At 43.4% G+C, this 15,007-nt stretch overlaps 1 protein-coding gene across 8 annotated transcripts in view; it reads right to left on the reverse strand.

Annotated features, from left to right (window-relative positions):
- Dlgap1 (DLG associated protein 1) overlaps window positions 1–15,007 on the reverse strand; it is a 504,138-nt gene that overhangs the window by 1,558 nt on the left and 487,573 nt on the right. For all 8 annotated transcript variants that reach the window (XM_028762194.1, XM_028762197.1, XM_028762195.1 and 5 more), the window contains 2 exons: window positions 8,524–8,615; window positions 3,057–3,209 (listed from right to left, as the gene is read on the reverse strand). In XM_028762194.1, the coding sequence (XP_028618027.1) occupies window positions 3,057–3,209; window positions 8,524–8,615 (245 nt within the window). The remainder of the gene's footprint in view (window positions 1–3,056; window positions 3,210–8,523; window positions 8,616–15,007) is intronic.

A 15,007-nucleotide genomic window follows, 5' to 3' on the forward strand; every position in this document is an offset into this window, starting at 1 on the left:
CACACACACACACACACACACACACACACACACACACACACACACACACACTTCTGCTTTTTGCAAACCTAAGGATGGTTAGTTCTCATCTGTACACTGTATATATGATTTCTCTTCTTTGTTCTGGTTTGGGTATTAAAAAGATGCAAGGAAAACATAATCTCTTACGCTTAAGGCCGAGGGTAACGCTGGATCGCAGAACTAGGTCCTTCCATGGCAGGATGTGGGCATTTAAAATGCACCCCTGCAAACGGACCCCTGAACCTCACAGTGAAGGTGGTTCTCTCTGCATCCTCCAGACTTCCTGGTGCTAGGAATGGACCAGGAGAGCTCAACAGCTATAGAATTACTTAGAACTCCCCCTCAAGTAGGAGCTTGGCTCGAAGACTAAAACCCTGTCCACGCTCTCTCTGGGCCCACTCAGCCTCCCCTTCACCCACTCCTAAGCAGCCAGATGAGATTGTAAGACTGTATATCGGCTTTGATGGTGCCACCAGGAGTTACACCCTTTTTGGACACCACATAGGAACACATGGCCATGGATTGTACAGGGTCACTGGGAAGGGAGACTCTGGTAGTTTTACTCATGAGAGGATCTTTCCATAACATCAGTCCCTGGAGGGGTGGGGGTGGGGGGTGTCTTAGCTTGCTTGTGGTGGCCCAGAAGGCAAACCCAACAGAAACCGTGTTATCAAAGTTGAACACAGGACTGGAAAAGGCCGTCCCTCTTATCAGCAATCTCTGAAACAGTTTTTTGATCTATAGTCACTCATCCTGTACGTGTGGTAACTGTGCACCGAGGAAAGAAAGCCCAAGGATGCTGTTAGGTAGGATTCCTCCAGCTTTCAGGCTGTGAAAAGGTCCATGTTAGTATTCTGTCTAAACTCCACCTCCACAGTTACCTGGCAACAGCCAGGTATGCTCCTCCCCACAGTTACCTGGCAACAGCCAGGTAGGCGTGCCCACTATAAAAGGGGCTGCTTGCCTCCCCCTCTCTCTCTTACTCTCTTACTCTCTTGCCTCTAGCTTCTCTCTGTCCCCTCGCCCTTACCCGCTTCCTTTCCCCCTCTCTCCACGTGGTCATGGCTGGCCTCTACTCCTCTTTCTCTGCCATCTTCTGTTTCTCTCCCCCCACCTTTGTCCTCTGCCCTGAATAACCCCTCCCCAACACACACACTTTGGAACCGTTTGGTCTGGTGTTGTCTGTTCTAAGCTGCGCTCCCGAAGTCTAACAGTCCACACAGGTTTAGTTTAAAAAGAAGACCCTGCATCCTTATGAAACCAAATGTGAAGTTTATCACACAGGGAATGAGTCTCCCACTTAACACTGACGCAACACAAGCAGTTCTTCCTTGCTTGCCAGGGAGAAGTTCGAAGTTAACTTAAATATTATTACACTAGGACTCGGCCCATGGATTTTTAAAATGGAGACTGTACTTCTGAAAAGACCAAAGGGAGAACACAGTGCAAATAGTGTGTGTATATATATATATATATATATATATATATATATATATATATAATATTTCCTGTCAAGTTCATGCGATGACGAAAAGCTGGTCACAGGTAAACTGCATTTTAAAAAAACTTAAAAACTAAGCTAATAATTTATTAGCTAATTGGGTCACATATCAGTAAGTCATGCGCAACAATTTCTTAGCGTCACTTTAACATCTTCGTTGTGGGGTAACTGGTGGATATTTTTAAAAGTATGACTATTGGAAACTTTTTAGTCATTTTTCTTTCTTTGAATACTTTATTATTATTATTATTATTTTTTAACAATAGTGTTAACGAATCAGTAGGTGAGAAACTAAATGGAGCAGTACTAAACTTCCAGCGTGTGTACACTTATGTATACTTTAAGACCGATTTAAAAGCCTTGCTAGCAGAGAGTTGCACACATAAAGAAAACTAGATAAAGCACAATGCTTGGCTTCTCAAAGGAGAGGCCACACACACATCAGTAGACTCTCAAGCTCGGTTCTAAACCTTTCCGTTGGACGGTCTTAGACTTAGAGATGGTGACGGTGCTGACGGCATCTGCCCTCCTTAGAGACAGTCCCTTGGAACTGGGTTTGTACTGGGTGCCCACTGACCCCCACACACTTAGAACTGATCAGCAACAGTGGGCTGCTGTTAGCTCTTTACGGGTCAGGAGACCCGAAAGGGCAGGACGCTCATGGCTCCGAGGGAATAGCCATCCCTGTGTTCAGAGGTATCCCTTAGAACTATTTGACCTCAGGTCATAGAACAAAACTTACTTAAAAAGTCATCCAGGACAGATCAGCCTGGGTAGGTGGACATTAGAGATTTGTAAAAGTGTGGTGGAACCACAGTAATCAAATATGAAATTATTATTGATTAATTAAAAGAACTTAAGTCTTTATTTCTAAACTGTTGCATGAGGATCTCAGGGCACAGTGTCCTCCCCACACCCCCAGGCATTCAATCAAAAGTATAAGTTAGAAAAAAAAAAATCCCAACACTGCTGATGACTGTAAGCCTCGTGATGAGAACGTTTGAAACTTGAACATCAGTGACTTCTTCGTTATGTATTTCTGAGGTGACTGTCAGTCTGTTACTTCTTAGGGCTTCCTATTGTTTCTCAGAAACACATCCTGAGGCTGTAAGAAAGTTCAACTCTTGCTCTATGGAACCATGCACTGAAGAGATCATTTATTTTAGTTTAGAAAGCATAACTGGAGGCAGTTCCTCCCGGTGTCTAACCTGGTTTAACTTAAAGTTTAATTAACCGGAAAAGAAAAAAAAAAGAAAGAAAGAAAAGCAAGGAAGAAAGAAAGAAAAAGAAAAAGGTAAAGAAAAGCCACATCCCCACTTCCCAATTCACAAAGACAAGTTTTTCTTCAAAAATATGCCTGAGACACGTTACAGATACTATCCCAAGTGATTAGTATGTAAACATTGTCATTACAATGAAATGACACATTCCATTTCACATTGTAAACAGCAGGACTGAATGCAGCAGCCTATTTAGACTGTCCAGTGTTTGTGCAGGTTTTTAAATGAACCATACAAAATCTACATTGTTCTACCTTCTTGTCAAGAGGATCCATCTGTTTCCAATTATTGGCCTTTAACTGATGAAGTTCATCAAATTTCATACTAATATTTTCTATGGACAACTGCAGCATGTCCCAAAACCCCGCCAAATCCTGGGAAGTGGGTCTCGGGTGAGCATTGGGATTCTGTGCAAAAAAGAGAAAAACATTGGTGCTTTAGAGGGGCGTGACAGCAAGCAGGATCAAGAAGGCATTTTCGAACATTTCAAAGAACCTAAGGAGGCTGGGTTCCTTTTGGCTTTTTGACAAGAGATAAAAGCAAGACTGCAAATGGTAATTTTCTACATGCCCCAACTCCAGTTCGAGATCTTCAAATGTCAAGGTTGTGAAGTTTCTCTGTCCTTACAACAGGATGGTTGTTTCAGTCTGATAAGTGGGGAGAGTCTAAACATTTGAAAAGTCCTCAAGTGTGCTATCTCTTACTGGACATATTTTAAAACACTATGTTTAAGCAGAGAAACACCATCTGTTCATTTATAATTTCATGCCACAACAGTTCAGTCAGAGAACAGAGGAGAAATCCAGAGTAAGATTCGGTTTAAGACTCATGTTGAGTGAAATAGTAGGGCACAGGATTGATCAGCAATCAGGTATTTCCAAAATACTTTGGGTGGCGAGGTTTCAATGACGCTAGAGACTGAGCCCCCAGGGTTTGCATAGTGGAAACAAATGATCAACCATGGAGACACATATCTAGTCTCTGAAACTATTATATGTTCAGTAATTGAGATATTACTAATGAATATAATAAAGAAAAAATTTGTCATATAACACATTAGAAATTAGCTGGTTTTAAATATACCAAAAGTTAGAAAATATTATCTTTATACATACATATATGTGATGGTAATAATTTCCTTTTTAGAATAATACCTAAAAAGGTGTTTAAGAACTAACTCTTTAAACAATTACCTAAACACGTTATTGTTATCAACCGGGCATAGTTGTGCGTGCTTTTAATCCCCGTACTTGGGAGGCAGAGGCAAGAGCATCTCTATAAATTTGAGGTCAGCCTGGTCTACCCAGTGAGTTCTAGGACAGCCAGAGTCACATAGTGAGACCCTGTTTAGAAGAAAAACTCCAAACAAGCAAAAATTTATTAGTATTACCTTTTGTGTGTGCATATCACAACATGCAGGTGGAGATCAGAAGACAACTTTATAAAGTTAGTTCTCTCCTTCCATCCTCCTGAGGGTTTCAGGGGTTTAACTCAATGTCATCAGGCTTGAGAAGCAAGTATCTTTACCCATCAAAGTCAGCTGACCAATCCAAGAATTGACTTTTGTTAGTTCATTTGCTTGAGAGCTTGCTGTGTAATTTATGCTGCCTGGAAATCTCAACCCTCCTGCTGCAGCCTTCTGAGCGATAAGATTGCAAGTGCACATTGTCACACCTGGCTCAAGGTGACTTCGTTTGTCCCCGTAATCAAGTATCTCTACCGTCATCACCAACACCCTCTGCCAGAGCAGCTGAAGGTATCATAAGCAGACAGTAAGAGTCTTCCTCCCTTCCATGAGTCAGGAGCTCTTAGTCAGTGCCATGTCTGGTTATCTCTTAGTATAATAAATAACTGTTCACAGTTATCACGTACTATGATAAATGGGGCTGGCTTGTACATTTAAAATTAGCCCCAAGGAAAAACTGGTACCATCAGAATTTCAGAAAGCAAAGGTCGATGGTCATCTAATTGTTTAAAGGTTGGAAATGACATTTACACCCGAGGATGAGTTAGAATGACTGGCCTCAGCCAAAACAAATGCAAACAAAGGCGCCGCGTGTAGTTCTGAGACTACCTATAGTTTCTGGGGATCTTAGCATTAGATTCTTATGAGATTCCTGGCAGTAGATTACTTTTTAGAGTTTTTAAGTGCTTGGTTCAATCAATATTAAAATCTGTTCTAGGGATGGGAATGAGTGTGGCTTTTGGTATATGTTCGAGCCTCGGGTTCAGTCTTTAGCACTTAGTCAAATCAAAATAAGACAAATACAACAAAACATAAAAATATTCTAGCGATACACTACTTGAATGAACAAAAGGGGTTCTTTGGAGTATTTTGACATAGTAAACAGCAACTACAATGGAAGTCCCTCAAGGGGTATGGAGGAGGCAAACACCAGAAATCCTATCAGCTGAACCAGGTGCCTCTCAACTTAGAGGCTACATAACAAAAACAACAACAAAAGAGCTAAGGTGATAAAACAAACAAGCAAATGGACCCCTCCATATTCAGAGCACACAGCAGATTTGATGAGGCATTTCTCAATAGTTTATGAGTCCACAAATATTTAGCCTTATCTATAATGGATTTTGGAGGTCAGTGACATTTTCTTGGTCACAGGTTTTAGTGCTGTATTATTTTAGCACCAAGGGTTTCTCGGCTGAAGTCCTTGGGACCAAATGTTGAGATGTCAGATTTAGGATTTGGAAAAATTTATCTATCTGTGTGCAGCGAGACATCTTAGAGACAGAATACAAGTCAATGTGAAATTCATATATATGTCACATACACCTAATACACAGTCTGTAGGTGATTATATACATTTTACTGCATTTTGACAGTACTGACTATATTTTGACATTTACCTGCATTTTGATGGTAATATGTATATGAGGTCAGATGTATCAAAGCTTTCCTGTCCCCAGAGTTTCAGAACTTAGAGCATTTCTGATTTTGTGATTTTTTTGGTTTGGGCATGTTCAGCTTACAGTTAGTAGTAGCCTAAGCTTCTGTGGTAGTTCCTCAGATGTGCTTAACTCTGTCATGGGCAACCTGGGCCTTGCCCTAAAGGAATCTCTTTGCTCCTTTTTGTCAAAACTACGAAGGAGGAACAAGGAGGTCTTAAGAGTGATTCATCTCTAACCCAGCCATTGTTTGACAGAGTGGCTGAGTCTGAACCAGATCATCTCTGAGATTACTGGAAGGGGGAGCATGGGTCCTCCTGGTTTAGTTATGTTGGAGAAAAAACAAGTTTCATCCACTTGCTCTAAGCTTGAGAATCTAGTCTTGAATAAATGTGTTTTCAAACTAAAAAACTGTCCCCCCTCTTCTGCTTCCTTTTTTTTTTTTTTCCTCAAAGGAAGAAGGACTATAGAAAGAACAGGCTTAGGCTGGAGAGATGACTCAGCAGTTAAGAGCCCTGGCTGCTGTTCCAGAGAGAGATCCTGAGTTCAAGTCCCAGAAACCACATGGTGGCTTACAACCATCTGTAATGGGATCTGATTTCCTCTTCTGGGTGTGTGTGGAGCTAGAATGTGTTTGTACATAAATAAATAAATAAATATTTAAAACAAAACAAAAACAACAAACTGAACCTGGCCCTGAACAACCCCTATAGTCACTTAAAAAACAAACAAAAACTAAAAGAAAGCAAAAAAAAAAAAAAAACCCCAACCACCATATTTATTTATTATGTATACATATTGGCGGTGCTGGAATCAGTAGGCGGAGGTCAGATGATGACAACTTGAAGAAGCTGGTTCTCTCCTTCCACCATATGGGTCCAGGGATCAAACTCAGGTCATCAGACTAGGCAGCAAGCTTCTTTACCTACTGAGCCATCTTGCTACCACTAGAGTGACTCCAGGTCACACTACTCCCTGGTGTGACTCCCTCTGCAAAAATGAGGGATGGGATTTTTAGGGACAGAGGCTGAACAGACAAGGGTTAGAACTGTAACTGTAACAACAGCCATGGGCTGGTTGGTTAGTTTCTTAACTTTTTATACCCATTTATCCCATCTGTAAATCATAAAAAAGTATGCCACTAGTAACTCCAAATGACCATTCTGGGGAGTTAGCCAGGGCATCTGGCATGTGTAGGTGCAGGAGTTCTTCATAAACCTTGCCTGAGCAGCACCAATGACCTTCCTTCCTCCATTGGTGTGCAGTTACCTTAAGAAGGACTCTTCTAGTTCATCACATAAATTTCTCTAGCGGCCGTTGACTGGAGCCACCATGAGGAACGAGGACATGTCAAAAGCTGGCTTTCGGTAACTCAACAATTTCTAGAAACCAGCACACATATGATTCCTGCAATTTCATCTTTAGAATATGCCCAGTATTTATGTTCTACTTCCCAGTTCACTCAGAAACTCGCTTTTCAATTCCGTCTTTACATTTATTCAGCATGTGTGTGTGTGTGTGTGTGTGTGTGGTGTGTGTCTGTGTGTGTCTGTGTGTGTGTGTGGTGTGTGTATGTGTGTGTGTCTGTGTCTGTGTGTGTGTCTGTGTGTGTGGTGTGTGTGTGTCTGTGTGTATGCGTGTGTGTCTGTGTGTGTGTGGTGTGTGTGTATGTGTGTGTATGTGTGTGTATGCGTGTGTGTGTGACTGTGTATGTGTGTGTGTGTCTGTGTGGTGTGTGTGTGTGTATGGAGATAAAAAAAGAAAAACTCTTGAACTCAAGTCATCAGCTTGTCAGCAAGTGCCTTATGTAAGAAGCCATCTTCCCATGCCTAGACTAGAGTCCTTTGAGGAGAGAACACAGTGCCTATGACACAGAGTTAAGATTCTAAAGCCCCGTGGGGGTCATTTGGATGCCAACCATGTTTTCAGTTGACACACATCTGTAAACTGTTTTAGATTTGCTTTGTTTTAGAGTCAGCCTGACCGGCAACTGAGCAATAGAAGCTGTGTTTGCAGAGTCGCTCTTGGAAGACACCGGCCTTTCTGAGGCCTCCTCCAAGACACTCTTGACCTCTGTTTCACTGCTAACTTTGCAAATGCTATTACTGTTACTGCTGCTGCCGGAGGCCTTTTCCTTCCTTTGTTTCTGTATGTCAGCCGAAGATGGAGCACTTGCTTGTCTTGGTATCTCATCTACATTTTGTGATACCCCCCAACCTCTGACTTTTGAATTAAAACAAAACTCACATCAGGAGACACAGTGACTGATGGCTTTTTAGAAAGAGTGTCATGATTATTATCACTGTAATTGTATTTAGGAAACATCAGTTTGTTCCATATTTTAATAAGAATCAGAAAATCATATAAAATCTAGGAACATGGAAAGTTTTTTAATACAGAAAACCAGGATACGAGGTTTTAACTTGATTCTGCCCTAAGGTTATTTAAGTGTAGAATAAAGTTTTGTTTTGTTTTCTTTGAGTTTTTTTTTTCTTATTTATTTATTTTTTGGTTTTTCGAGACGGGGTTTCTCTGTGCAGCCCTGGATGTCCTGAAACTCACTCTGTAGACCAGTCTGGCCTCGAACTCAGAAATCTACCTGCCTCTGCCTCCCAAGTGCTGGGATTAAAGGCCTGCGCCACCACTGCCCGGCTCTGTTTTTGTTTTTAATGTAAAGAAAAGCAGGAAGCCAGATTCATCTGTGAAAGACTCCTCCAGTGGTTCCAATTGAGGTTTGCTTTGGCCAGGTCAGTCTTGAGGACAAGGTCTCTCTGGGCTGAGGTAGCAAAGAGTCACAGTGACGTGGAGGGTACCTACCAGGTTCTCTTCACACAGTTCTCTGAACTGGTAGAATTTCTGCGCCATGAGAAGTTGGGCACTGCCCACCGCGGTTCGGATTTTCCCTAGAACTGAAAAGAGCAGACACAGAAGTTTACATGATGCCTCATTGTTGAGACTCTGTCTGGTAAATACAACACAGAGAAGTTATGCAGTCATGATTTGAAAAAAAAAAAACAGCCCACACAGCATGGCCACGCCCACCCAGAAGGGTACCCTATTGGTCCACGAAACCTGGACTGTTGGGTTCAAGCAAAACTGTCAACTTGGAAAAACATAAGTTCACTGTGCTTGTTTCTTGGGAGAACTAGAGTTTTCTGTCACAGGACTGTGCTGTTCCACAAGGAGGGACCAACAGCGTTCCTTCCACTATGCAGACGAATGTGTGTTTCTCCGTGCAGTTTCAGGTTTATCCTGATTTACTGGCTTGATTTTCCAATTCGTCCTCAAAAACAAAGAAAAGCAATGCCAGCTGGGAGGGAGGAATCTCTCAGCACTCACCCTATCCAATCCGTAATCCGGTGTTTTCCCGGGAGACCCGCCACTGGCATTTGCTGACAAGTGAATTTCCTAGGGAGTTATGAGGGTCAGCCTGTTGCCTGGGGAACACCAGCCAGTTCCAGCCCCCTTTCCACTTTACAGCCCCCTTTCCTATTAACGTCGGTCGGTTTGGTGTGCAGCTTTCCCCTTTGCCAGAAAGCTACTTCCGGTCTCAGTGAACCTTTTGAACGCTTCTGCAGGGGCCCGAGTCTGAGTGCCCCCCAGGGCTCCCCGGAACCTGCAGCTGCAGCTACCTTATGCCTAGGTTTCACACACCTTCCTCCTGTACCCGGGAGAGCAGAGACCTCGCACAGTAGAAGATTAGAGAGAACGTAGACTCTTGGCTGGTGGAACTCTCCTGGCTCAGACAGTATGTGGGAATCTAGTTCCTTTTCCAAACCACACTCCCGGAAAAGTCAGGAGAAAACAAAGAAAGTGGTAGGTATTGCCCAGGGCTTTCTAGTAATACGCTATATTGGATTTACAATGCTGGGTTAGACCAGAGTTCACCATTCACACTCTTGAGTTCTGCTCAAATATTTCAGCATACACACCTGTAAGTCAGAGCATTTCTAAATCCATATGACCCCAGTCATGCCAAACTGCTTGGGGACACTCATTTGCAGTCTCTGTCACATCATAGCAACACCCTTACTGGCAGCTACAAGCCCTGACATAGAAGCTTTCATTTTTTTCTGATCTGTGTTTAAAATCCTCTTAGACAGTTGCTGTCTTCCTCTTCATTGAAAAATCAGGTGAGTGAGGTCTCTTGTTATTATTACTATTATTGTTGTTGTTGTTGTTTTATTATATTAGCAGCTGCAGTGGCATATAAGATCTACATAGCCTTGACTGTCCTGGAACTCCTATGTACAGCAGGCAGGCTGCCCTCATACAGAGACTGGCCTGCCTCCGTCTCCAGAGTGCTGAGATTAAAGGCATGCTCCACCACACCCCTCTTGTTCTTCCTTTCTTGGTACCTCAAAGTAAAGTCGATAGGGTGAGCCTAAAGTTCAGAGTTCAGGCTTCTTTAACAAGTTTTGAGGATGAATCAGTCAGGAAGAGGCCATCTGTCACCCAGGGTGATCTCCCACTCACAGTGTAGACAAAGATAACATCAAATTCCTGATCCTCCTTGTCTTCACTTCCTGAGTGTTAGAATTATACTCATCTCCCACAACACCTGGTCTGAAAGTGTCCCATACTCCTTGAAAAATAAATACTAGTAGAAATAAGAAGTTAAAAAGCAAAAGGCCAGACTGGAGAGATGGCTCAGCAGTTAAGAGCACTGACCGCTCTTCCAGAGATCCTGAGTTCAATTCCCAGTAACTATATGGTGGCTCACAGCCATCTGTGATGGGATCTGATGCCCTCTTCTGTTGTGTCTGAAGACAGTGACTCATATAAATAAAATAAATAATAAATCTGAGAAATGGAAGAAAGATGCATCATGCTAATGTTTGGACTCTGCACTGTAATGTCCAAGGTCAGTACTCAGTGGTGCAGTTAATCAAAAGAAATATTAGAGAGTTCTGGGGCGGGCCCAAGCACAAGGCAACTTTCCAAGGCCACTCTCAAATTCACTATTGTTCTGCAGCAAGGTGTCGATATTAACCTCAAAGCAGAGGCCTGGCCCTCAAGGCCAAAGCCAAGGTCAAAACAGTCAGAGGAGCCTGGAAGAACCTGTGGAGTCTAGTCATGGAGCAGGGACAAACCTGGTAGGCTCTGGATTCATTCACCCAGTCAGCAAATACTAGTGAGGGTACACTAGGCAGGTATATGACAGTGGTCAGCAAAACCCCTCTCATACCTGCTCTCTTGGGCTTTGCATCCTGGTAGAGAGCACAAGGAAAAAGCAGGGGGAAGCAGATGTGCTGAGAGAAAGAGAGTCTAACTCAGCACAAATGTGCTCCGTCCAGAACATGGGAAAGCTGGCTCCAGCTTAAACAGTTTGTCTTTTTTTTTTTTTTTTTGGTTTTTCAAGACAGGGTTTTTCTGTGTAGTTCTGGCTGTTCTGGAACTCACTCTGTAGACCAGGCTGGCCTCGAACTCAGAAATCCGCCTGTCTCTGCCTCCCAAGTGCTGGGATTAAAGGCTTGTGCCACCACCGCCCAACCAACAGTTTGTCTTGAAACAGTCACACCACTGCTTTCTCTTTAGTTACTTTATCTACCTCGATAACTCTATGCACACCATTGATAGTGTGCACGTGTGTGTGCATGAATACGTGTATCATGGTGCATCCATAGAGTTCTGAGGTCAACAAGTGGAGTCTGTTCTCTCTTTCGGTGGGGAGAGTCCTGTGGGTCCTGAGGACTAACTTCGGGTCTTCAGGCTTGGTAGCAGACACCTTGAACTGCTGAGCCATCTCACTGGCTCCCTTGTTTTATTATTGAGGTGGTTTGAATTTGCTTGGCACTATTAGGGGGTGTGGCCTCATTGGCATGGGTGTGGCCTTGATAGTGGGTGTGGCTTTGTTAGAGGAAGCCTATCACTATGAGTGTAGGCTTTGAGAACTTGCTCTTAGCTGCCTGAGGATGCTGGTCTTCTATGTACAACTCTCAGCTCCTCCAGTGCCATGCCTGCCTGGATGTTGTCATGCTTCCTGCCATGATGATAATAGACTGAATGTCAGAACCTGTAAACCAGTCCTAAGTAAATGTTGTCCTATATGAGTTGCCTTGGTCATGGTGTCTCCTCATGGCAATGGAAACCCTAAGAAATTTATTTATTAATTTTTTGCCACTATTTTAAAATTTGGAAACAAAGTAAAGTATTTTCAAGGACTTGATAATTTTCCATTCAAAGAAAGCAAATATATATATATATATCTCCCCCCCCTGGCTATCCTGGAACTCACTCTGAAGACCAGGCTGGCCTCGAACTCAGGAATCCTCCTGCCTCTGCCTCCCAAGTGCTGGGATTAAAGGCTTGTGCCACCACTGCCTGGCTTTGTTGTTGTTGTTGTTATGTATGTTTTTTATCCCTCAGAGTCTTACAGCTCAAGTGTGGGTTCTTTTCCCTTGACCCATTTCCCTTTTTTCCTTGTGGAAAGTATTAGAGCAGAGCTAAAATAGAGAGAGACTCTCCCAGACTATTACTGATGTCACTTAGGTAGCCTTTGGTCATAGAAAGGTAAGAAGTAAGAGCCTTTTAAAATGCACACAAAGGGCTGGAGATGGTGGTCATGCATTTAATCCCCGCACTTACAGAAGCAGCTAGATCTCTGTGAATTTGAGGCCAATCTGGCCTGCATAGTAAGTTCCAGGATAGCCAGGTGTACACAGCAAGACCTCGTTTCAATAAATAGATATATATTTTATTTTTTAATTTTATGTTCATTGGTGTTTTACATGCACATATGTCTGCCTAAGGGTATCAGAAGCCCTGGAACTGGAATTACAGACAGGTGTGAGCTGCCATGTGGGTGCTGGGAATTGAACGTGGATCCTCTGGAAGAACAGCCAGTGGTCTTAACCACTGAGCCATCTCTCTAGCCCCATAAATACATAAGTGAAAAATGCACAAGAAAGAACACTGGATTTGACCCATCCCACTACCATACTTGAGATACTGTGGGCTAAAGGGACAGAGAATTCCTCTGAATTTTAGGGTTGAAGACTGTATGCTCCTGAGGTTCTGGGTAGTTGGCCTCCTTTACATGCAGGCTTATGTAATCTTTCTAGATGTTTAACTGAATATGGTACTGTTGTGTACACACTGAATGCCCCCTAGAGGCTTATGCCTTGAAGGCTATTCCATAGCCTATGGGGCTACTGGAAGGTGGTAGACACATGGGGAATTGGGCTTCAGTGGAAGGAACTCGGCTGCTAGGAGGTACCCAAGCAGGGGACACTGGTACTCCAGTCCTTTTCTTTCCTTTGCTTCACAGCTGCTAGGAAGTGAGCAGCCTCCTCAACCATGGTGTGCTGTGCCGCAGAGGGCTCTAAACAACAGGGCTAAGCGACTGACCGTGGACTGAACCTTTTCCTTTCCTGTGACTTGTTCTCCCCGGGTCTTTTGTCACAGCTACAGAAAGCTAACAGAAATGGTTAACGGTTGTTGCTGTCCCTGTTCCTTAGAACACACGCAATGAATGCATCTTCTAAATTAACTCTCTCTGCTCAGTTCCCCAGGTATCCTATTGAATGAGGCTTATACCACCTGTCTGTGTGACACTTCAACACCCCATAAGTCTTATTTTGCTCTGCTGTCCTTACGGAGGTAAGCATCATCCCCAAAGCCTCACTGAGCAGTTTGTGGATCTTTTCTCTCTTTTCCTTTCTGCTTGCTGGTATTTCTCTCAGGGGGAGAAAGCAAATGACAGCAGCTCCTGATGTTGAATGAAATCTCTTCTACTTGAGTGAGTGCCTAGGGGCCACCTCAGCAGGTGGTGGCTCACAGCTGCCTATGACTCCTGCTCCAGAATAATCAAGCTCTTTGGGCACCTGAGTTTGCACATTAATACATAACTTGAAAAATAGATCTAAGGAAAGATGTGGGCCAGCTACTTCTGAACTCCCGCTTACAGGAATTCCCGAAGTCACTCGAGCTATAATAGATGATTGAAGTTATCAATGGGGAGAAGCCTCGATTAGTTTGCTGAAAGGCCATGAAAGTCCTCTGTAAAAACATGCTTACTAAAATGATTTGAATATCTAAGCACTGCCTAGCTCTTAGGGACTCACAGAACCACAGTGCAGAAAACTGAAGTTCAGCTGTGGCAACTTGGTGCAAACTGTGGAGTGCCACCTTCAGAATCCTTGTGGTGGGTCCCTGCAAACTTTGGAGTGTCCCCTCCGGCATTCCTGTGGTTGGTCCCTGTCTTCACTCTCAACGTTTATGAAACTGGCCCTGACTCTGCTTAGGAGGAAGCGTCTGTGTGACCCTTCTTTCCTCCTAACCTTCCTTTCTTGCCCCATTTTTAAAAAAGATCTATTTATTTTATGTATATGAGTACACTGTAGCTGTCTTCAGACACAGCATCAGATGGCATCAGTCCCCATTACAGATGGTTGTGAGCCACCATGTGGTTGCTGGAATTGAACTCAGGACCTCTGGAAGAGCAGCCAGTGTTCTTCATCACTGAACTATCTCTCCAGCCCAAGTTGTCTTTTTTTTTTTTTTTTTAAGTTCAGTAACATTTCATTTCTAGGACCAGGTGAGGTAACATGTCCTCAGGAGGCTGTGGCAGAGTTAAGCTGAGCTACACAGCAAGACCTTGTCTCGAAACAGAAAAGGCCAAGCAAAACAAAACCCAACCTTCACCTTCTAGCTAGAGCCACTGAACTGCAGGACAGGGTGTAAGGAGGCACTGGGAATCTGAGGATATGAGCAAAGCGGACCGAGGCACAGTGGCTGGGTGCAAGGTCATTTCAGCTGTGAAGAAGGTGGAGAGTCGGGCGCTAACTCCACAGACGTGGTTAGAGGAAATTACAAGCCCCGAGTTTTCTTTAAACAATATATGTCATAATGAGAAACAGAGAAAGACTTCTGTGGTAGGGACGTCTATGAAAACTATGCTTTGAAATCCCCTGGCTATATTGAATTAAAGACCGAGACATTTAGAAAAGAGTGAATCTCTGCTTTTCCCACTTGCCATATCGTGTGGGATATGGTTTTTATTTTGGGAACACAGCGATGGTATAAAAGACACAGGGGTGAAAAGAATGAAAATTTTCTTTTAACCCTGCCAGGGAATCTATGATTGCTACAAGGAGTTTCCATATGTTGGTGCCAGCAAGCCAAAACAAAGACGGGTTCCCCTGGGAATATGCCTGGCTTTTTGGCTGAGTCCAAATCAAAATTTCAGAGATGAAGGTGAGTGTGAGTGTCAGGTCCCTAGCACCTAAACCTAACTCACTAACACTCAAACACACACAGCACCTAAGCCTAACTCACAGACACTCAAACACACACAGCA

This window comes from Grammomys surdaster, unplaced genomic scaffold (assembly GCF_004785775.1).
Source record: "Grammomys surdaster isolate TR1022 unplaced genomic scaffold, NIH_TR_1.0 132, whole genome shotgun sequence".
In the NCBI taxonomy this organism is placed as follows: domain Eukaryota; kingdom Metazoa; phylum Chordata; class Mammalia; order Rodentia; family Muridae; genus Grammomys; species Grammomys surdaster.